Raw genomic sequence first — 24,262 nt, forward strand, 5'->3', positions numbered from 1 at the left:
CCCAGCTCGCGGTAACAATGTGTGGTATCGGCGGCCGCATCGCGCTCCGAGACCTATTATTCTATTGTGTTCCAACACCGGGAGCTGCCACCTACTGAGTTACGGACACCTCCCGGTTCTCTTGTTAACATTTGTTTGTAACGTATTAGGTTCCATATGTTATGTACGGTGGCCTGCGCCTAAAAGTATACAGGCGGAGTTTTTAAAATAGCGATCCCTGATGATGAAGGGACCAGCTACATCTGTTATAAATCCAGGGACGTGTTGTATGTGATATGTGTAGCAGTGGTGTTTATGTGGATGTGCTTGAGCACCATGTGAGCTTGAGATCGCTATTTTTAAAACTCCGCCTGTATACTTTTAGGCGCAGGCCACCGTACTTTCTGAACATAAGGTTATTCTAAGTGGGTAAGAGCCTGTTAAATGAATTTATTAAAAATATAGATGTATCTATTAATTTATGATAAATTTAAGGCATTTTATAGTAAATCGGAAATCGGAACTGATAGAGACAAAAAAATATACTCAATAAAAAAAATACTACCTTTTCTTTGGAAAATCTTGAATATAATTCGGTATAATCACGTGAAGAAATAAATTTTCTTAAGTTTTCCACATTACACTATATGCAACTTTAATAATCTGCAAATCATTCAATAAGAAAACGAAAAAACATATTAAAAAAATTCTTATAATCTATCTATAACTACAAATCGTAGCGCGCTCCACTCTGTTATGCAAAAGAATTCAACGCGCGCGCAAGTTCCAAGTTTTTGTTACATTTAGCGCAATCTACTCGATACTTATGGATTCCTGATTGAACCATTACGAGTATGAAACGATGTTTTAATCTTTGAGATGACATAGTAATAGTAGATAAGGTTTACACAAATTAAATGTGACAGTACAAATATACCTAAGCAGGAACTGTTCTTTTTTGATGTTGGTGCAGTGACAAAGTAATCTGAAGAAATATGGCACCAACTTCAAAAAAGAACAGTTCATGCTTAGGTATATTTGTACTGTCACATATAATTTGTGTAAACCTTAAATTATTACTTACATTTTAGTGGTTTTTTGAAGTCGGTTTTTTATTTTTTGAAATTATTATTTTATTTTATAGTTTTTAGTTTATTTGCAATAATTTTTAATCAAAAGTAAGATGCAAATGATACCAAAAAGTCCTACTAATCAATACGAATCATTCAAGCCTAAACACGAGGTAGTTGCTATATACCGTTGAGGAGTTCCCTTGACTGCCTTCCGTTTCCATCATCAGATCAGCTCAAGGTTACCATCATATTTTATTGTTATAAGAACTATATTTACGTTCTTAATTTCATTAGAATCGGTTAATATGTGTCCAAAATGGAAATTCATACCATGTTTTTACCCCTTTACCCACCCTTAGGGGTGAGATAAAATTCTGAAAAAAAATGGGACCACCTGGAAGCTCAACCCAATACAACAAAAAAAGAATTTTCAAAATCGGTTCATAAACGGCGGAGTTATCGGTGAACATACATAAAAAAAAAAAAAAAATAATATCAAATTTTTTTTGAAGTCGGTTAAAAATAGGAGTAGAAATGCATATAGTGAATATGTATTGTGTAATGATATGACTTTAATTGTAATAAGTGTATTTAAGTATAGTTGTTTTTATGCATTGGATTGATAGGATAGGATATAAAACATAATCTATCATATAGATTATGTTTTATATGTATTTTTAAATAAGCACATTTTTGGCACGTACCTACTTATAAGTATGGTGATATTTTACTCACTATCCTCACCTACCAATTTAAATAACTGTCGCTCCAGAAATTGCGTTACAATAAAGCGTGACTCCATTTTCATTTTGCATGGCAATTTGTTCCCATTTCAAGCTGAAACGAGCTAGTTATCTGTGGGTCCGCGGGACAAGATGAGAAACCATTGTGTGGTGATTTAATATTGTTGACACCGCACTCTCTTTATACTGACTTTATCTGAAGGTGGCGATCTAAAGCTATAAAGTTTTCTCGCCTTAAGCTTCCTTTTCAGTGGCTAGTTACGGTGATATACAACAATGGCTGTATGTGTTGTGTTGTGAGCGGTAGTAAATTGGAGATGGTTGATTCCACTGAGCTTTAAAGCTTTTAAGTATAGTTGTGTTGTGTAATTAAATGGTTATGTAAAAAAAATAATGACGAGTTTTTGAAACCTAAATATACCGTACGTTTGTTTTCTTCAAATTAGAATAAAAACAGTATTAAATTTGACGGCAGTCAATCAATATCGTCAGTGGGCATGTAATATACAGAATATAATCATGGGTGTCTAGAGACACCAACATTAAACACAATTTCACAAGCTATTAAAACTATGTTAATTGTTATTTTTGGCTAACATATTCACCTATAGGTATGTGGAGTACAGACAGATACATCGCGTGTGCGTCTCCCATGTCTGAATGTAACTGTTATCTGTAGCGGACTTTACGAGTGAGATTGTAGATGTGATACTTCCTTTGCAGTCAGGTACTGGCACTTCCGATGGCGGAGGTCGTCTTCCGGTTATTACATTTTTTTCCACCTGTTTGAAGAAAAACAAAATATTTTAAAAAGTGATAAAGGTTTGATAATAAATAAGTCAATGTAATCAAGATTTTCTGATATGTATGTTGTGATATATTATACTATGTGTTTGTGATGTGACAAATAATCAACTCAGTGATTACTTAAAAACACAACCACAGTGACTGACTATGAAGTGCTCTAAAAAACACATCAATGTATGAAAAAACTAATCGATCAACCTGTAACCCCAACACATACATTTGTGCAACAGTGATGTGACATGACGTATGATGCTGCGACGGAAATCGGTCTTGCGACACTCAGCTCTGAGCCATCGTGCCGAGGGGCTCCCCACGGTGTGGGAGGCCTACAGAGGTAGGGGTAGTGTATCTGATGTGATAAAAAAATTAGAAAGATACTGTGAAACTCTAACAGTGTTTTTACGAATCAGTTATCTGTATCCCATTTTTTTTGTTAAGTACAATTAATCCTTATTTAACTAATGTGGTAAACCGCAATGTGTTTGCGATGCGATGATCCGACATTTTCAATGCAATAAAGTTAACATCAGCAGTGGTTTATCTTGGTTATTGCCACTTAATAACCTACTTATCGCATAATCCCTGACAACGCACACACGCACGCTGGACTGCATTTTCTATTACTTTGACAGATGAGGCTTCGAACACGACGGATTGCGCTCGTTCAAACTTGTCTATTTTTCAGTTTGCGCCTTTAATTTATCTCTGCCATTGGCTTAATATATTATTCATTAAAAATAGCGAATGCGGGCTCGGTGGAACCCGACACCGATGCTCGTTTGTTTTTGCCCCTCGCGGAGCGCCGGCCAGTATCACACTGCAAGGAGGTTTGTTCTCAACTTTATTTTTTTATGATCAGTTAAAAAGTTAAAACCTCTTTGCTGTTTACTATGTTGCGTTCAATGAAAAACACTGCCGCATCGAGTCTGCAGAGTGTTAGCATTGGCCCTTTGTCGCTAGAGTTTTTAGAAGTCTTACTTATAAAAAAAAACGTATTTTTTTAAGACTATTGAAAGTAATCTACATTTGGCACCTAACATTGTCACTCAAATCATAAATATATGAAATATTTTCCTTGAAACGAACTGATACTCCAAACACCTATAGTACCTACCTAATTTTATTCGCAGAGTCGCTGTTGCCGTAACCGTATTTACTTACAAGAATTGTAAAAATATCAAAAACTAGTAGAAACAAATTCATACATTCCACCAAAAAATATCAGGAAAATCGCCAACTATTTTTTCGGGCGTAAGTGTTTTACGGCTTTTGCTAGGCCCTCTACATTCCTTATTCGTAACTGCTCACTGACTCTAGCGCAGAAGCAGACAGTTTCCACTGCGCATGCGTACTCGGCGCAGCGCTAGCTTACTACACTTTCACATAGTGCTCTCATTCAACCATAGGTGGCGCTGGGTGTAGATGTAGAGCTTTACTTAGGAGCTTTTTTCTCAAAGAGTTTTGTATGAAACTACTGTTTTTCCTAATAAATATTGAGCCCTCATGTATTTGTATGATATTTCACGCATTTTATTTTAAAGTTCATTTATTATTTGTATGAATTTTTGAGCTATTCTTTCATAAAAATACCTACTAATGTAGTTATTTCAAAGAGTCTCTAATCTATCAAAGTACCTAATACATGTTCGATTACCCTCCCTTACATAATCGCAGTATGCAAAGTTCATGTCAGAGGATCCATCGTGTAGCAATTTACATCGAATAAACGTTTTTGTAGAGATAGAAGGCTTTATTGTTAGGCTCAGTGTACGGCTAATGTCCTCGAGTTGCAACACCCGAGAGCAAACGCTAGTTTAGAGAAACCGGCTCAGACTGCGGATACTAAACTGAACTTATTGTACCTTTATCTCGGTTTCGTAAACGATAGTTCCTAGAATGGAAACCTGATCACTGCGGAGAGTTGGGCCTCGTTGGGCCCAAAAAAGTGGCCCAGCCGCCTAATAAAGTGAAACCTGACAGTTCCACGTACGAAAGTTTTCTGTTTTCTTCGACCGGTCGTACCGAAACGTGCGTTAATTTATGTAACGTATTGGAGTGTCTAAATGTTGAGTTAGGAAGGTCATTAACTTGAGGCGCTGTGGCATTCCTCGCGCCTCTATTGAATGCCGGATTCCAGACACTCCCGGACATTAATTGGGAAAGGCTCTACCGCAGGGCGCGGGGGAGGGGGGCTCACAAATAAACCTGTTCCCGCCCCCTCCCGTCCCCTGCACCTCCGCAGCCTCCGACACTCACCTGCGAGCCCTTTATGCGACGTTTACCAACACTCTACAGCTAGGTATTTCTAGCAATTTCTTACTAAACTTAAACGTGTATTCACGTCTCCATGGTCCCTCTCGTGGCACACGGCAGTACCTGGTTAGTTTGAGGTCGCCGGATCGAGGTCAGCCGAATGCAGCCCGCTCTAGACTGCTCTGTGACCTAACCAGCCTGGACTTGCTACTTTCATTCAACTTAACTTGTTTATTTATATTATTTGTTTGCAGCCGCCGAATTTCGAATGTTGCTTCAGTTTCACGGAACTCTTTCTCGTCGGTGGACCATGGTTTTGAAGATTCTAGATTTTGGGTCAATGTTCTTGTTAATATTCGGGCCTTATAATAATTGAATGTTGATCTACCGTTGTAGTTTTTAGGCTAATGGAGGCATCTGACAAGCTCTTGGAACCGAATGAGTTCCAGGAATGTTTAGGTTTGGTTTGATGTAGAAAGAAAAACAAACGAGGAGGCTGTAGTGAAAAGCTGTTGGCTTTGCCTGGAGCTTTGTCCGCTACCTGCGCGTGCGCGGGGCGGCGGGGCGCGGGGGCGGCGGGGCGGGCGGCAGTCTGCGTCGAGCCGTCCTCGCCGCCGGTAGTCGCGGCCGCGCGTGTGATGCCCGCGCGACGCCCGCCATGGCCACGCTCGGCCTCTCCAAGGTGTTCATCCTCGACAAGTACTTCACCGAGCTGCAGAAGTTCTGGGAGACGGAGAAGAAGCTGCAAGGTGAGGAGCGCGGCCGCGGTCGCCCCGCGCCTGTGTGTGTGTTGTGTCACATGTATACGTTCTGTTTGTGTTTGGAGTCGCCGCTCGCTGGTCGGGCCTGTTCGGTCTCGGTATGCCTTCTAAATCGTTTGATGATGGTAATGTACCTACCTCGGCTCAACAGGAGCATCAGTAAGAACCCTAACATCAGTGTTTTTGTCAGCGAGCGGGCTCGCTCGGTGCGTTCAAGATGAAAACTTGACTTACAACTTTTCTTTTTCCTCGTTGCACTCGTCAGTCTGTCTGACCGCGCGGCGGCGCCTTTGACTCGAGCCGTCAGTCCGTGGGCCGATGTTATGCAAAAGTGCATCAGAGGTGGAGAGCCGGTATTAGCGTGTAACGGAACGTAATAGATAGTTGGGCGTGCGCGAGTGTGCGTGCGCAGCCTCCGCCAGCCTCCGCTTGCGGCGACTATAAACAGGACACGAGATAAGTTTTTGTGTTTCCCTGCTGCGAGTCTTGAGATGAAAGTGCTGGCGCCCTCTGTCGACCGAATCGTCTATCTACGTATGAATATTCATAGCATTGAAAGGTTGTGAACACCTGTGCTCCATTTGAGTTCGCCTAATGACGACGTATGCACTGTTGCCTCTAGTGTAATGTGTCGGTCGCACATCCGGCACAATTAAAATAATAACCGACAAGATGTGCTCCGAAGTAACGGAGCTTAGAGCTTTGAGCTTCCCCTGATTAGTGCTAGAGAACAGCTCATTGATTGAAACTAGCGATAAGCTTCATTCTTTTCTTTTGTCTACTCTAGTCGAGATAAAAAAGTGTAACTACCAAGTTTTTTTCATGGGTTTTACTTCTCTTCTATCTCTTGACAATTTCCTACGATGATGATGAAATACATAGGCAAGGTGAATAAGTTACCATTGAGATGACGAAGAAGAATAGCATGATGAGATACAATATAAAATACAAGATATAAGCAAATGTCATAGGCGTCTTCTACATACTATGCATGTACCTAGATAATAATATATTCCCTGTAAAATATTAGGCAAAACTATGACCTCACCCGAACAGTTTTGCATCATGCTTCATCATTGCAGACGCCAGTTAAAAACTCTAAGTCAGAAATGGCCAAATCCACCAACGATCTTTTATTATGCCTACCAATGACCATCGATCACCGTCATTGAACATATCAGATGACTTTCGTCTTGCCAACTTCATACCGAAGCTTACTAGTGTAAACAAATACATATAAATCGTACCTTATAGGAATCCAGTTATCAGTGAAACATTTGAAGAAGCAAACTTTTTACTAAAAACTGGTCTTACGATGATAAGCAAGAAATCCGGAGGAATCTCGGCAGGCTTTGCCGCTTTATGGCGTTAAACAGGTTCCCACCTACCCGCAGTACCCAATAACATTACGAGCTGAACGTGCCTTCATACTCTCTTGAGGGTTACTCTATACTGACGAAAAACTAACGAACGAGAGCTGTCGTTCACCCGGCACGTTTAATACAAGAGATAAGAGTCGTGGATGCGCTCCGAAACTTCGTTTTTCGTTATATAGAGTCACCCCCTGACATGCGATACCATCTGACAGAGCCTCACGAATATCCTCGAACGTACATACAGATAAACAACTGCATGCTGAAGCGTTTATTATAGCTCTTTATACCAGAGCTTAAAGACCAAACTAACGGTACGAATAACTTGGTATCAGTAAACTTCAAGACCTCGGACATCATTGAAGTGATATTCAGGACATAATCTCTGCCAGAACAGGCAAGCGTGTATCTGATTTTTAAAATGTACGCAAATGTGGCATGTCCAAAAAAATTCTGGTGGACAAAGCAACTAAGTAACTTTCTTTCTAAATCAACAAGTTAAAAGTCTGTTTTCAGAATTTCCAGTAGTCAACTACACATCACACAAAAAATACCCATTCCATTCCTTACTGTAAAGGTCCATCCATACTTAATGAACTGTGGCGATTTGAACTACGTCATACATATCATACGTCAGATGCTCGCATGCCATTAGTTCAGATCTTCATCACATATGTAACACTGGAATACCGTCCTTAAGAGCTTTAGTTTAAGGTGCACGTGTAGAAAGATGGTAGAAGGGTTATGTTGGATGTTTTTGCTTGGAGCACGCGCGGCGCTCGTGCGGTCATTACGGTCTAGGAGACATTCCTGCAAGCTGCACCTCAACAACATATGAACTGAGTATAAACTGAGTTTTTGCCACTACCCTCACTTGATTCGTAACGTCTATTGAGGACGCCTGTCATTGATTGATTGTACTGCCTTTTTATGGACACAAACTTGATGAATATTTCTGTAAATACGACTTTTGATAGAGCTAACATGAACATGACGGGTTTGTGTGAACTGTGAAACTGTCACTAACTTTATATAGGTTAAAACGCTATGCATATAATATTATTAGTAAATGTATGTTTGGTGGGATACTCCTAGAACGAAGGCTCTTATTCAGCAATTCACACTCCAATTTTACAATGTCCCGTGTACAACTAGTCGTGCGAGCTTTTGTGAACACAAGGAAGTTTGGTTCTAAGCTTAAAGATAGGCCGCTGGTCTTTTCCGCGATAGTACCTTGGGCGTGGAGAGAGGAATGTATGTAGGTACCTGGTAGGTACATAGGTAGGTACAGCCATGTACTAATAATCTTGATGCTTGCAGATCAACTGATGTGTATGAACAAGATGATACATGTAACCTACGTATATGGATGCGACATTAAATAAAATGTTGTTGTTGTTGTTATGTTTCTATGGCACCCCAGAGGTGCAGAGGGTCTCCACTAACGTCCGCACTAACGGCTGTACTTTTGGCCTCGCTCCAGCTTAGTGCAGCGGCTCGTAGCTCGTTTTTGACGCTTCGGCGCCATGTTTGGACAGGGCGAATAAAAGAAAAATATATATTGTTCATTTGGCAACCTTTCACTCAACTACAAAACATTATAAATTACTTAAACACACTTAATGAGTTTTCCAAAATGAGATTAAGGTAGAGTCATCACAGGCACAACACTTAAAAGTTTTTTTTTATTACAAACGAGCGTAAGATTCGCCCGCGGCAGTAAATGACGAGCTTAATTTTGCGCCAGCCCTTTACTTAAAATGCAAGAAAAAACAATAATTGACGAGACTCACGCAAAACTGCGCTTAAAATTTATTTAAGTTTACAACCATAAAAAATTATCGTGACAAATTTATTTATTACTACTTTTGTATTATTTGATAAAAACTTTGTGTTATATAAAAGCTCTCCGAAGCTGCAGCAGGTGCTCGGGGGAAAGTAAAAGCTCTAGATGCGTGCGCGCACTCATTAGCTTTTTGCGCATAACGTGCCACGCGCACGGACATAAATTGCAATTATTTATAGCTTACACTATTATTATTAGCTTACGTATTTGAATACAACAAAGTCCATAAAACTACATTTACGTATGTCTAGAATTAAGTACCTATAAACACAAAATTGAACAGATATTTAAGTATGCACTGTTATTCCACTTCATATTATTATAATAAAATGACACCAAATAAAATTAACCAGTTGTAGAGAACAGTTTTTAAGTTGAAACAAGGAGCATAAAACGTGCCATATAAAAGACATCAACGCGCGCGCGACTCTTGAAAGTTCAGACATTCGATACGAATTTTATCTTAAAAGGAATTATTTGAAAAAAAACAGGAGTTTTATAAGTTTTAGCAATTCTTTGTTTACGTATGGTACCAAATATTTTCTTTCGTAATTCGTTCGAGTCGTTTCGTAGAAGATTGAATTTTATTTAGATTTGGATTGAATGTCCACAGGCCTAGCCTAGTGTGGTAGCCCTTACTACATCACCACCTTTAAATTGTTAACAAACGCTGCAACCTGTATTTTTTGTATCTTCATAATCTTTATTTTAAATAAATATTTTTTAATTTTCATTTTTTTCACTATTGTTTAGCCTTACCATGAAACACTGTCGACTTTGTAACTATTCCTGAGTTTCTGATACCACTGGCATGATTGACCATAAATCATAATTTGTGTACATAAATACCATACGCCTTTATGAGTAGTATTCTTCAAAATATTCTAACCAGACTTTGTATGCAAACAATGATGTTTATTTGTGAACTAATAGGCATCACTTTTCATTAGTCCGTTGCGTAGGAGCCCGAACTCTTTAGTAACAAGCTAGTGGGCGATCATGTGAGTAGGAGGAACCAACATGATCAAATCATTGTTAACACCGTCCCGGATATTTGGTTCACAGATTAGTTAAAGTGATACTGTATGTTAAATGAATTGCAGATTAGAGAAGATATATTAAGGTGTTGGGCAGGTTCAAGAATTTAAAAACATAATTATTATGGTCATGCTTAGGTTTACCTAGCTACATAAAAAGTGCAATGCAGAATAATTAATTAATTATACAACGGTTTAAAAGAGAATGAGGTTTTTATTCATCTAAATTGTTTTTTCCATAGATTTTAAAATCAATCAGGCGAATTTATAACCACTAACAATCCATTACAAAACTTTGGAACCAAAAGAAAAAGAATCCAATGCTTTACAATTACCATCGTGAAACAATTTCAGTGCTTCCGGTCGTAAATCGTAATGACGTGTCGATGAATGAGAGATCCGGCTCGCGAGTGAGTCGTTACTACTCGTTACTCGTTCTCGTGACGCGTAGGTTTTGCTACAATCACATTCCTGGCGGGGCGGCGCGGGCGCAGGGCGGAAATGCCCGCAGGCTGAGCTTTGTACTTGGAGGATACATCATTTATATAGTAGAGGTACTGATGCTGTTGTAGTAATAAACATGTTCAGGGAGGGATTGGGATAATTTGAAAAATGCAACTGTAAAACTAACTTTTTTAGGAGTGAAAACCTAACTGATGTTGATATGTAAATTGTTAACTACCTCTCAACTATGTCTACAACTGTTCCTTCCTTCACCCTGTGCAGTCAGCAACGGACGCTAATCTGACGGATTAGTCATCACGGTGACAAAGCCTGACCAGTCCAGCGCTAGTGTTTGTCAGTGACATAGAATTGCACCTACTCGTTCACAACAACAAGTAACTTTATCGTTAAAGTGCATCTACTTGTACATCAGCAGGTGACTTTATCGTTAAAAGCTATCCCTATGAAAAAGCTCTTCCACGCCACTTGATAAGCAGATTGTTATTAAAATTATTTCAACTAAGTATACACTTGGCTGTAAAAGATGGAAAATGCCTTTTAAGTATATTTTGTACAATCTACCAACAGGTACTTTACACTGTTACTCGTGAGAGTTTTAGCATTTTAAATGAAAGAGGAAGGAAAAGACAATGAAGAGTACATCTTGAGACGTCGTACACTCGTCATCCGAGGTGCTATAACTCATCAGATCACTCTGTAATTGTTCCTGTGACATATCGTGAGAAGCCCTGGCTACAATAGTAGATATCAACTGTATTAAAGCCATACACACTCTTTATTGCTATGTATACTACATATTACTTCAGTTTGTATTTGTAATTTCTCTAGGTAGTTGAGAAAACTGGCTGCCTCGTACCCCAATTAGTTTAGTCTCGCTTGAAACTGTTGGACTAAATTGCACGGATTAATCTTCTGGTTAAACCACTTTAAACTTAAATTCCTAAAGTGATTTAGATATGAAATAGCAGCCAGATTCATCGGAAATATCTAACAGTGAACCGACTAACAAGTTTAGCCACACGGCGATTTACAAAAATGGAGCGATAATATTTAATAGTAGGCTGTAGAGCTAGTCTTTTGGAAATATGAGATGTCAGTTGGATGTTTACATGTATCGAGCGAGGTAGCCGGTCCTCCGGTCGATGACCCCGCCGAGGCGTGTGAATCACGTGCATAATTAGCACACTCAGCCGGACACTCACTAAATTATTTTCGTTCATTTCTCGCGATCAACAAAAGCTTTTCGACCATGTAAAAGCTGAGGCGAGCGTCGCGGGGAGGGATTGTCCTTCGATCGCGGTCCAATAAAAAGGTTTTTGACGTCGCGAGCCTCACCTCATCTACTCTACCCTGGACACTACGACGTTGTGTTAAGGATTGAATTCCAATACCACAGCCGGGAGTACGGCGTCGCCAACCGGTTGTCCCCCCCGCGCCCCGCACCCTCACTACGCTACACTATAATCATATAGTCAGGTGATCATTCCACGTTCTTGCAGTAGGAACACATTTGAATAAGTATTCGTTGCTCGACGACGGTTTTCGGTAAATTAACAAAAAAATATAACAAAACGAGCGGTGAGATTGCTAATTTTCGTCGTGCTCGAATGCAGAATGGCCTACTGAGAAGTTCGTTAATGCATGTTACAATGTTAAGTTGCTGAGGGTTAGAGGTGCTTAGTTGGCAATTTGCGCGGAACTGCGATGCTTGTGTATGCAGGCGGCGTCTGTCAGACCACACACACACACCGCTCGCATACACCTCTCACGTTTGCAGCACAGGGTTAATTGCAACAGTGAGGCTTTCAAGTTTTCCAAAGATTAGTCTTGAGATTGATGCCTGTACTTTTTAATATGAAGGAATACTAAATAAAATATATACTTACTTACTATTACTGAATAACCTATTTTCAGAATCTAAGACTATAATTATAGTTATACTCGAGGTCCTAGAGTATAACTATAATTATAGTCTTAGATTCTGAAAATTATCTGTGCCAAATCTTTAGTTTGAATGAAAACCAAGTACACGCACGTATCTACCACTAGTAATCCCTCGTATTGTTTAGGAATCTATTAACTGTTTCTAACAACATCGTTAAAATGGCTATGATATAACCTACAATTAAGTTGAAGAATTCCAATGAAACGCGAACACTTAACTAAAACTTAAAGGGTTATCTTTTAACGACCGACAGTTTAACAGGTTGGTACCTAACGGTTTTTAATTATACAGTCTGCTTTTAAGTACTTATCTTATAAGTACCAAAGCGTAGCACATAACTTTAAAATTGATTATCTATTATTCATTACGTATTATGGAAGGTCCATCTTTCAGGCCTTATTAAACTACTATCCGGACTGGTAATTAAACCTAGGTCTGTTTACACTAGGCCTGACTAGGCCCATCCTACTAATCTTTATGATCTTCTATCTACATAAAACACTTAAGTACCGTGTTAAACTAGTGTATAAATCAGCTGATCTGCCGTTGAACCGGTACGAGTACCTACTTAACTAACACCTATAAATTTGCAGTGCAAGTAAGTGTATTCTGGTACAAATTAATCAAATGATTTACATACTTAGGTACATATTTGATTGAGGGACCTAATAATAAATATTATTACATGCACCTGCAAGAGTTTACCTAATATTCATGAAAATGCTTTCAATGGTTTTTATGTGAAGGAGTAACAAAAATCGAAACAAACTGTCGTGTTTATTGTTATAATATTATGTAGTAGGACAGCTGTAATGATTTGATATTATACTAATCAATCACGCTGTATAGTGTAGTTTTCGCGCGAATCTAATTATTTTTTGTGCGTTTCAAAGCGTTTTTCCCAAAACTGCCACGTTTGATGCTCAATGCCAATACCCAGTACTTACCTAGAATGTAGAAGTTAATGTCATAGACTCTAAAACGGCCTTCCCTGGCCGAAGCGACCTCAGTTTCCACATTCTAGGTACTGGCTATACACTTCACGCTTAAGTCTAAATCTATGATAAAGTTCCTCCCTGCATACTTTTAAAGATGCTGAAAGTGGCGCCACCTACATTATGATGTCCCGTCAGACCTTTTTTTTATTTCCCTTGCACAAGACCTCTTAAAAGTTGCGTATTGGGTCATATATAATAAAAAAATTTTTTTAATTTTTTTAAAAAAATATCTTCAGGCCTCTACCGATGTTCAAACTTTCAAAATTTTGCATTTTTTTTAAATATCCACCATACATTTTTTTTACTTTTGAATTATAAAATTTACACAATAATGTGCTATTAGTGTATGTGAATATAATAACAAATGTCAAGATCATCGATATTTGGATCAAAACTTCAATTTCAATCCAATAAAGAGCGAATTATTCAATTACTGATAAAAACATCTAAAATTGAAAAGATACCCCTTTAACTAACAAATTTATAGCTATTACATAAAACATGAAGTGTTTTATCGAGTATTTTAAGGAAAAAAAACTTTTGTGTCGGATTTTTTTTTTCTTTTGTATGAAAGTGTCAAAAATTCAAATTGAGGTAGAGCCCCCAAGATAACATGAAAATCTATTTTTTTAGCTATTTCGTAATCAGTGTAACATTATGCAAGTTTTCGTGGCTATTGTGATACTGTAGCTAGAAAACGAAAGAAACCTAGCCTAACCTACCTACATACCGCAAACAAACTAACAACCTTACTCCGTTCCAGATGCGTCATCATCGAACGAGGCGGTGCACCTGCAGCGGCGGCTGCTCAGCCTGGGCTCGGAGTTGGTGACGCTGCGCAACCACCTGCACGTGGGCGGCGCGCAGCTGGGCGTGGGCGGCGCCCTGCCCGGGGGCGCGCTGCCGGCCGCGCTGCCGGGGCGCAAGCCGCAGCCCGCCGTGCCGCCGCGCACCGCGCCCGCTGCGCCCGCGCAGCCGCCGCAGCAGCCGCCTCCGCCCGGTGAGTTGAGCTTTTAAGGATTACACAGGATAGATAGATAATTCTTTATTGCACACAAACACAGAAATTACAACAGGAAATGCACAACATAGACGGTACAATTGGCGGCCTTATTAAGAGTACTTACCTAATTTTATCCAGACCACCTCGGAGGAGAGAAATTATACATAAGAAAAATAATAAAGGAGTAAGGAGTTTGTCTCCAAACCGTTTGCCAAGCGTGAGAAAATGACAATGACCGTCCAGTATTGGAGGAGGTTCATGTGCAGCAGTGTATAATTATTACGCTGTGCGTTTTCGTTTGCGAGCAGTTAGATATGATGCAATAGCATTTAGGATGTCTCTGTCTGGCGATCTGTAATAGCTACTTATTTTCTCAGGATAAGGAAGTGACTTATGAAACTAACTGCGCCATTCAATAACAAATGGCCATTTGCCATCTTTTTTTTTATTACACTATATCAATAACAATGCATGTATTCCAGAGCCGCGCTGGCGCAACACGCTCCCGCTGCCGGCCCCGCCCCCCGCCCCCACTGGGGGCGCCAACACAGGGGGCGCCAACTCGGGGGGCGATGTGGACGACCTCATCCACCTGCGCGGGCCCCTGACCGAGGACGCGGTCGTTAGGGCGCTGCAGGCACGCTTCTATCATAATAAGTTTTATGTGAGTATTATATCTGGGATTTCGAGTCTCGGGTGAATAATTGGATGACCGTTGCATTGGATAGATGAGTGCTAGGGTAGGTGTTGCGAGTAGGGAAACGTAGAGAAGACAGATAGCCGTAGTGTTAGATGAAGAAGTCTAAGGTTGAGTTCATATTGTGGCCAGTTGTGACGCTTCTTGGCGTGTGGTAAGCAGCGTACGACCATTGGCAGTATGGTCACATTCAGTAAAAAGTTTGTCTTATGCCACTATTTACGGGGCGAATTAGTTCCAAATAAAGACCTACATTATAAATTGTCAACCAATAAAAGAGTAACTAAAATATCTGTCGCATCCTCCACAAACATTCTCAAATTATCTCCAACACCGTCACTTTCTACAAAGGGTCATCCCATAACCGTAAAGTGGACCATTTCAAACATACCTAAAGTTATAAAAAACCCATACAATTGGTCGGATTAGCTCCAACACAAGGCAGGTACGCGCTACCTGTGCGACCCTTCTCATAATATACACTTATCATTATGAGGAAATTGTGCATTTTTTGCATACAGCTACAGTGTAGTTGTGGTATAGTGGAGAACGTCCCCGTTGAGTAACTAATGTAGCACAGGAAAGGATTAAAGGAGTTATACGATTGAAGCGGAAAAACTCTTTCAAACTCTGGATATGGAAAAAGCATGGTAATAGAGGTTTCTTCCGAAATAAATATAGTTCTACAGAGCATTTCATAATTTTTATTAGTCTTTCAAAGGCAGATAGCAATATGTACTTATACAAACTTAGCTATACAAGTCATGCGCTCGTTGTTCAGTTTGTCGGATACGTTGAAATGCTTTCGGGATGAACAATAACAACTAGAACTATGCGCCACTACGTAAGTTGTACTCTGTACCTTCCAAAAGCTTATGTTATTATGAATGATCCTTTTCATATTCACCGATGATTTAAGTATTTTGGAATGTTGATATATTCGTGCGTCAGTGGCATTAGACATTATTCAACGATTTATAATCCATAATTTGAAACAAAATACAGCTAGTTCTCTTTCACGTTAACTTTACTGCTAGCCATTATGACCAACCTACTCGTAGGTACGTTGCTTGGTTGAGATTAGAACGACTTTTACCAAACTATCGACCTACCTAAATAGGCATCACCCTGCCTAGGCACCCCTCTACCATCTTAAAGTAAAGTATCATTCCCTGATAAATCGGCTCTTGTTAACAAATCCGATGGGGGTGCACCAATATTAAACTCACTTGTTACCACTTAATTATTTATTACTTTTACAACATTTTCACCTGAAAATTCCACAATGATAAAAGAAATAATAATTATTGATATATCTTTTCACCCGCAGACATGGATCGGCCCAATCCTGGTCTCTCTCAACGGCTACACGGACACCAGCAACCCGCTGACGCTGAGCGCGGCGCGCGCGGCGTGCCGGCCCGAGCTGGCCCGCCTCGTGCACGACGCGGTCCGCCACCAGGCTGACACCGGCTACCCGCAGGCCATCATACTGTCCGGTGAGTGTACACGGCTACCCGCAGGCCATCATACTGTCCGGTGAGTGTACACTAGCAACCCGCAGGCAATCATACTGTCCGGTGAGTGTACCGGCAGGCTATCATACTGTCCGGTGAGTGTACCCGCAGGCTATCATACTGTCCGGTGAGTGTACCGGCAGGCTATCATACTGTCCGGTGAGTGTACCGGCAGGCTATTATACTGTCCGGTGAGTGTACACCGGCGACTAGCTGACCTGAGCAACCCAACACGACAACACATTCTTGTAAGCGTTTCGTTAAGTACCATGCTAAAAGGATTAGACAATCAGCGACTGTTTGACTGTCTATGGTGCTCTTAGGGCCCGAACACAGCGTTGCGTTGCGACGTCGCATCGTAAAAATCAGCGACTGTTTTGACAGTTTTTCAGGGCAATGCGTCGCAACGCACTGTTGTGTACGGACTGGCCTTTAGTTTCTAAAACATCTTTTCCGTTCTATTCCAGGCGTGTCCGGGTCAGGCAAGACGTACGCGTCGATGGTGCTGCTGCGGCGGCTGTTCGACGTGGCGGGCGGCGGCCCCGAGACAGACGCCTTCAAGCACCTCGCGGCCGCCTTCACCGTGCTGCGCTCGCTGGGCGCCGCCGCCACCGCTAGTAATGAGAACTCCAGCAGGATCGTGAGTGGATAACCTATCTATGCTGTGAAACGTTCTGTAAAGAAATTCTGGCCAGATTTATTAAGATGTCGTTGTTCTCAGGGCCACTTCATCGAGGTGCAGGTGACGGATGGCGCGCTGTACCGCACCAAGATCCACTGCTACTTCCTGGACCAGTCGCGCGTGGTGCGGCCGCTGCCCGGCGAGCGCAACTACCACATCTTCTACCAGATGCTGGCGGGGCTGAGCGCGGAGGAGCGCGCGGCGCTGCACCTGGAGGGGCGCGGGGCGGGGGAACTGCGCTACCTGGCCGCGCCGCCGCGCCGCGCCGACCCCGACGACGCCGCGCGCTTCCACGCCTGGAAGACCTGCCTCGCCATCCTCGGCATCCCCTTCCTGGACGTGGTGCGCGTGCTGGCCGCCGTGCTGCTGCTGGGCAACGTGCAGTGGGCGGAGGGCGCGGGCGGCGCGGCCGAGCCGGCGGGCGACGCCGAGCTGGCGGCCGCGGCGCAGCTGCTGGGCGTGGCGCCCGGCGCGCTGCTGCGGGGGCTCACCGCGCGCCGCCCGCCCCGCGCCGCCCGCGCCCACGTGCGCGCGCCCGCCACGCCCGCTGCCGCCGCCGCCGCGCGCGACGCGCTCGCCAAGGCGCTGTACTGCCGCACCGTGGCCACCATCGTGCGCCGCGCCAACTCGCTCAAGCGGCTCGGCTCCACGCTCGGCACGCTCAGCTCCGACAGCAACGAGTCCGTGCACAACCAGTCGCGGCGCGCGTCGTCGGCCGGCGGCTCCGGGGGCTCGCGCGGGGGCGGCGCCGCCGGCAAGTCCATGGCGGCGCTCAACGACGCAGTGCGCCACGCCACCGACGGCTTCGTGGGCATCCTCGACATGTTCGGCTTCGAGGACGCGGCCCCGAGCCGCCTCGAGCACCTGTGCGCCAACCTGTGCGCCGAGACCATGCAGCACTTCTACAACACGCACGTGTTCAAGTCGTCGGCGGAGTCGTGCCGCGAGGAGGGCGTGTCGTGCGCGCCCGAGCTGGACTACGTGGACAACGTGCCGTGCATCGACCTGGTGTCGTCGCTGCGCGGCGGGCTGCTGGCCGCGCTGGACGCGGAGTGCGCGGCGGGCGCGGCGGGGGCGGCGGGGGGCGCGGGGGCGGCGGGGGGCGAGGCGGAGCGCTACGTGGGCCGCGTGCGCGCCACGCACCGCGCGCACCCGCGCCTGCTGGAGCCGCGGCCCGCGCACCCGCGCCGCTTCGCCGTGCGCCACTACGCGGGCGACGTCACGTACGACGCCAGCGACTTCCTGGAGGCGAACCGCGACACCGTGCCGGACGAGCTGGTGGCGGCATTTGCTCGACGCGGCGGGTCCGGGGGCGCGGGCGCGGGGGGAGGGTGCGAGTTCGGGTTCGCGACGCACCTGTTCGGCGCGGAGCTGAAGGCCCTCGAGGCGGGGGGCGGAGCGCGGGGGGCGCACTTCCGCGCGTCGCCCACGAGCCACGCCGCGCCGCTGGACGCCGCCGCGCCCGCCTCCACGCTCACGCAGGACTTCCACACGCGCCTCGACAACCTGCTGCGCACGCTCGTGCACGCGCGCCCACACTTCGTGCGCTGTCTGCGCGCCAACGCCACCGAGGCGCCCATGGTCTTCGAGAGACAAACCGTTGCCAAACAGGTAAGCAAACTAATTAGGTATTCTTACGTAAAGTTTACTCTATCTATGAAGATTAAATTTGTGATTACGGAGTCATAGTGGAAGGCGGGAATCTTTTTAATAAATTACCTTCCACTTGTTCCTACAATCATATACTACTCGTATCTCTAATAACTTCTCTCTCAACTGCAGGTCCGCGCCCTCCAAATCCTCGAGACCGCGACGCTAATGGCGAGCGGCTACCCGCACCGCATGCGTTTCCGCGCGTTCATTGGTCGCTACAGAGCCGTGGCCCGTGCAGCGGCGGCGGGCGACGGCGGCGAGGCGGCCGCGGCCGTGCTGCAGGCGGCAGAGGCACAGGCCCCCGCCCCGGCCTCGCCCGCCGCGGTCCGCTGGGCGATTGGGAAGCGACATGTGTTCCTTAGTGAAGGGATGAGACAGGTTAGTTACTAACTCCTTAGTTCTTCGCAAATTACTTACCATAAGTGCTATCTTCACGAGCTAGATGATCGTGCCGTGGCGTGGCTATCGTAAGCTTACATCGCTTTAGATTGCCGCGTCTTATCATTGAATATTATATGAAAAGGTATAAGCATAGAGCAACGCGGGCTCTTGTATAAGTAATATAAGTACATATTTATAAAATACCTGACAATATGACTGAATTGTCTCGCGTCTCGAGACAGCTCAGAGACAGGTTCCATACTTGGAAGGCACTAATCTCTATGACCAGTAGATGAAAAGATATAATGTTCTTACATTCTAACTAACCTATGTCCCATTCTAACTAACCTATGTCCCCCCCTACAGGTGCTAGAGCGCATGCGTCGCGTCCGGCGGCAGGCGGCGGCGGAGTGCATCCAGGCGGCGTGGCGGAGACACCGGCAGCGCCAGCGCGCGCCGCCCCAAGCGCCGCCGCCCGCGCCCCGGCCCAGACCCGCGCCTATTGGTAAGAAAAGTTTTCTTATGATCTAGAATTCTAGAAGATATGGCCACGCTGACCTAGTGCAGTTCCACCAATCCGCTCTAGGCCAGCGTGGTGGACTAGGCCTAAAACACGTCCTTCATTGGAAGGACTCCGTGCCCCAGCAGAGGGGACGTAATGGGTCGTGATGATGATGACTAGAATATCATTGGAATCCCATCCATCATTCATTACCATCACATCAGTCTGGCTTTATGCTACATTCCTTCTCTGTCTCAGCAGTCCGTCTGTGGAATGATCTCCCTGAGTCTATCAGGAAGGCTCCCAGTCGTGCACTTTTTAAATCCTTAGTTCGGTCTCATTACCTCAACAAGTTAGGATATAATTAATTACAGCCTTTTCATGTACCTCTGTTTTAGTGTTTAATATTTATATATATATGTGTATGTATAAGTATATATAAATGTACCTATTATTATATATTATTAGAATATTATGTATAGGTTTATATATATATTTTTTTATATATGTAGGTATAATTATGGTAGATTTTGTGTAGGTTTTTTTTTTGTGAGATTCATTGATTGATTGTGATTTTTGTTATTTTTTTGCACTTCCCTACTTTCTGCTCCTGAACCTCCTGCAGGTTGACTGGTAGAGAATGCTCTTAGCATTAAGTCCACCTCATTGTACATCTACTTTTGTAAATTGTGCAATAAAAGCATAAATAAATAAGACTGGATGTCCAACCAAGCTCCCGAGATTTGAGTCTTACGATTGTGCCCTTGACTCTTTCGCCATCGGACCTAATTTATAGCTGCTAGTTTTAGCACTTAAACCACTAGCTGCTGCTAGGGCGCACAGAGAGACGCCCGGCGACAACACCATCAAGAATACAAACATAATATTCTCTCTTGCAACCTACCACAAGCAGTATACCTAAATAACACAACACAACTACGAATCTATAGCTATTAGGCAGGTACTTACCCAATCTACTAAATGACTAAACTGTGACCTTCTGTTATTGTTCCAGCCGGCACGCCGCCGCCCGACCCGGCCGACAAGTGCGACCCGGCACTCGTGCGACACACCTGCTCGCTCTTCGGACTCGATCTGGTGAGTTACTGACTTATTTATCACCACCAGCCAGCAAAGGAAAAATACTTCCAGACCCCGAAATTACTATTTCCGACCGTTGATTATCGATTTCGGTCTTCTCCCTGAACCTCTTACAATTTGACTGGTCCCCTAGCAGCTTGTACAATATTAAGTTGATAATTTGTCTAGTAAAAGTTCAAATAAATAAATGCGCCGGAGATTAAGTCATATCATACGAAATTTTAGCTATTCTAGACACCTTATAGCCGTTTGTAACTGTCCATTATCATCATCACCATCACCAAGTCAACAACATTCCACACAAACCTCTTCCACGCAACAAGTTAACATCCATCTCTCTCTCTCTCCAGGAGCGCCCTCCACCCCTCCCTCCCTCCCGCGCCTACACAGTAGCCGGCGGGGTGAAGCTGGGCTACCCGCAGACGCGCGTGGTGGCCATCGACTGGAGCCTGGAGGACGCCGCGCCCGTGCGCCTGCGCGCCGGCGAGACGGTCACCGTGGTGGGCGCCGCTAGGAGAGGGCATCTGGCTGTACAGGTTGGTTTACAAGCTGGAGTTATTCTCTCTCTCTCTCTAAGATTGTTTTTACGTTTTATGACAAATACCAATACAATCTATTAGAGGGTGTTAATTCCACCTTGGCAAATAATCAACTAGTCAGCATGGACCATTTTCCACCACGCTGGACCATTGAGAGAAGGTAGGTTGACATCAGACACACTTGATGTGCAGGTTTCATCGCGATATTTTCCATCCATTCATGAATTGAGGGTACACTACATAAATCCGAATTACTTTTTTACGAATATGAAAATAACGATTTTTAAAATTACGTATTTCATAATTCCGAATAATTCACAATCCCGAATTTTAAGTTTCCGAATAACGAAAATCACGAATAGTTAATAAACGAAATTTCAAACAACATATTTATTAAAATGACGAAAGTCAATTTTCCGAATATTATTATTTCGATGTTTTAAAAGTACGACTTTTTATTATATCGAATTGTTAAAATTACGAATCCCGAAGTTTTAATATTCCGAAAATACAAATTCCCGAATGTATCTTAGTTGACAAGAAATAGTTATTAAGAATAGTGTGTTTATTAACAGCATAATCCGTATACAATTTAACAATACTTTTTAAGCTATATTATTTGAGACGCTCCGCTCCGCTTCGCTGCGCTCCGCTTTGTTTTTCGATATCTATGTGCACCTAACACGCTCCTCCTCGCTTTGCTCGTCGTCGCACCTATCTTTAGATTTAGGTCCTAAGGTTTTTAAGATTAAACACCGTAAAAAACCGAGCAATTTTATTGCTTTGTTGTGTTACTTAACAACAAATACTACAAATAGTTTTCTATTTACAATATTTTAACTCTACATTTGAAACGCTCCGCTTTGTTTTTCAATATCTATGTGCACCTAACACGCTCCTCCTCGCTTTGCTCGTCGTCGCACCTATCTTTAGGTTTAGGCCCTAAGGTTTTTAAGGTTAAACACCATAAAATTCCGAGCAATTGTTTTGCTCTATATTTGAAACGCTCCGCTCCGCTTTGTTTTTCGATATCTATGTGCACCTAACACGCTCCTCCTCGCTTTGCTCGTCGTCGCACCTATCTTTAGGTTTAGGTCCTAAGGTTTTAAAGGTTAAACACCATAAAATTCCGAGCAATTGTTTTGCTCTATATTTGAAACGCTCCGCTTTGTTTTTCGATATCTATGTGCACCTAACACGCTCCTCCTCGCTTTGCTCTTCGTCGCACCTATCTTTAGGTTTTGGGTCTAAGGTTTTTAAGACGTTTATGGTTTTTTGTCAAAATCACGAATTATCACATTTTCGATCGGGATTGGAATTTTTCGGGATTATAATAAATCGGTATTTTATTTTTCGTATGCTTAAGTAATCGTATTTTTTAACGTTCGTGTATATGAAAATCGTAATAAAAAATCTTCGTGAATATAATATTCGAAATTATAATTTACGTGATTTTTAGAATTCGGCATTTAAAAAAATCGGTATTGCAATATTTCGTAAATTACATATTCGGTGTTTTCAAATTCGGAAAAAAGTTATTCGGAATATTTGGGTTTTCCCATGAATTGAGTGTGAATGGAATGATGGCATGAGTCCTCAATGTGCTATGATCACATGGTCATAGCACATTGGTCACCTACATAGGGACTAACATGGGTTTCGAACACGTATATTTAAGTCGACTAAGCTACCATCATCTAATCACCACATTCCTACCCATTCCAGGTCTGCGGTCGCACGATAGCGGTGCCTCACGGGGTGCTGACTCCGGCCAGGGCGCCGCCCGCGCGCCTGCAGCCGCCGCCGCCCGCCCCACCGCCGCCCGCGCCCGCCCTTGCGTAATCAAATAACGTATTTCATCTATTATACCCAGGTTTTAACTAGGCAGATATCACTTGATACAGAATTTTTTAGAGCACCGTATATATGAAAAAAATTCGATTACTTACAGTAAAATATAGCCATTTGGTGAGTTAAGTAATGAATAACTTTAAATCGGTGGACCAGTCTCACCTCAGCTTTGCCTGAAAGTCTAAGTGCCAATTTCACCATTCTCGATTATCTAACCGACAGGGATTGATTTATAAATTAAACGTCATTTCCATAAAAAATTCATGACAGATGTGTCAAAAGTTAACCATTACTCCCTGGTTATGCTCTAACAGAGAATGGTGAAATTGGCACTAAAGGTCTTCAATCATTGCATTCTGCCGGTGATGACGAGTAGTGCAAAAGGTTGGGTGGTATAAATTTCTATATTTTATAATCGTGGTCTATTCTGTAAGAATTAAAATTCGAGATTTTGGATAGTTTTTCAACTGAAGCCGTTTATTATCTCCGTATGTATCAACAATCGATGTCTACTGAATTTGGTGCCTTATACATGTAAATATTATTTAAGTATTTATACGTTAGCCCAGCCTAATCAGAGCAAGCTTTTATTCTGTCTAAGCTCGAATAAAACAGGAACGATATTAAATAATAGTATTACTACAAATAAGTCTGTATTATAGTTTTGCGAACTGATTTAGAAATATTATACATGCAGTATTACAGCAAATACGATTGATATTTATCTATAGCGACTCATTGAACCAGATTAAACATGATTTAGAACTTTTAACCCTTTCAGCATGGCTAGTGCGAGTTTTTACTTCGATCGAGAAGAGGCAAGTGGGTTCACGAAAACTTACACTTGGCCCTCAGATCTAGATCTTATTCTTGTTCAATGACTCTACGAGGTTGTGTATAACAAATGCCGGTGCTAATTTAATTATTTTATATCTTCCATACATGCATCTGTTACCATAATATTCGCTCACCATTAGAACAGTACATAATATTATGTGTATTAAAAATGATTTCTTTCGTGTCATAATATTCGTGTCATTGTTTGCTGATTCGCAG

General features: G+C 43.0%; 1 protein-coding gene across 3 annotated transcripts; it reads left to right on the plus strand.

Moving 5' to 3' along the window:
• Positions 1-5,446: 5,446 nt before the first annotated feature.
• LOC119692914 (unconventional myosin-IXa) lies at positions 5,447-23,385 on the plus strand. 3 transcript variants are annotated; one of them, XM_048631578.1, is made up of 11 exons: positions 5,447-5,604; positions 14,044-14,280; positions 14,835-14,947; positions 16,311-16,479; positions 16,965-17,137; positions 17,219-18,790; positions 18,962-19,210; positions 19,580-19,718; positions 20,731-20,813; positions 21,167-21,352; positions 23,081-23,385. In XM_048631578.1, exons 1-11 carry the CDS (start codon positions 5,514-5,516, stop codon positions 23,195-23,197), a joined length of 3,129 nt encoding a protein of 1,042 aa, XP_048487535.1. In that variant the 5' UTR covers positions 5,447-5,513; the 3' UTR covers positions 23,198-23,385. The 3 variants fall into 3 exon arrangements, with proteins under 3 accessions (XP_048487535.1, XP_048487533.1, XP_048487534.1); XM_048631576.1 differs by lacking the exons at positions 5,447-5,604; positions 14,044-14,280; positions 14,835-14,947; positions 16,311-16,479 and adding an exon at positions 16,497-16,519; XM_048631577.1 differs by lacking the exons at positions 5,447-5,604; positions 14,044-14,280; positions 14,835-14,947; positions 16,311-16,479 and adding an exon at positions 16,586-16,592.
• The last annotated feature ends 877 nt before the right edge of the window (positions 23,386-24,262 follow it).

This window comes from Plutella xylostella, chromosome 29 (assembly GCF_932276165.1).
Source record: "Plutella xylostella chromosome 29, ilPluXylo3.1, whole genome shotgun sequence".
Taxonomy (NCBI): Eukaryota; Metazoa; Arthropoda; class Insecta; order Lepidoptera; family Plutellidae; genus Plutella; species Plutella xylostella.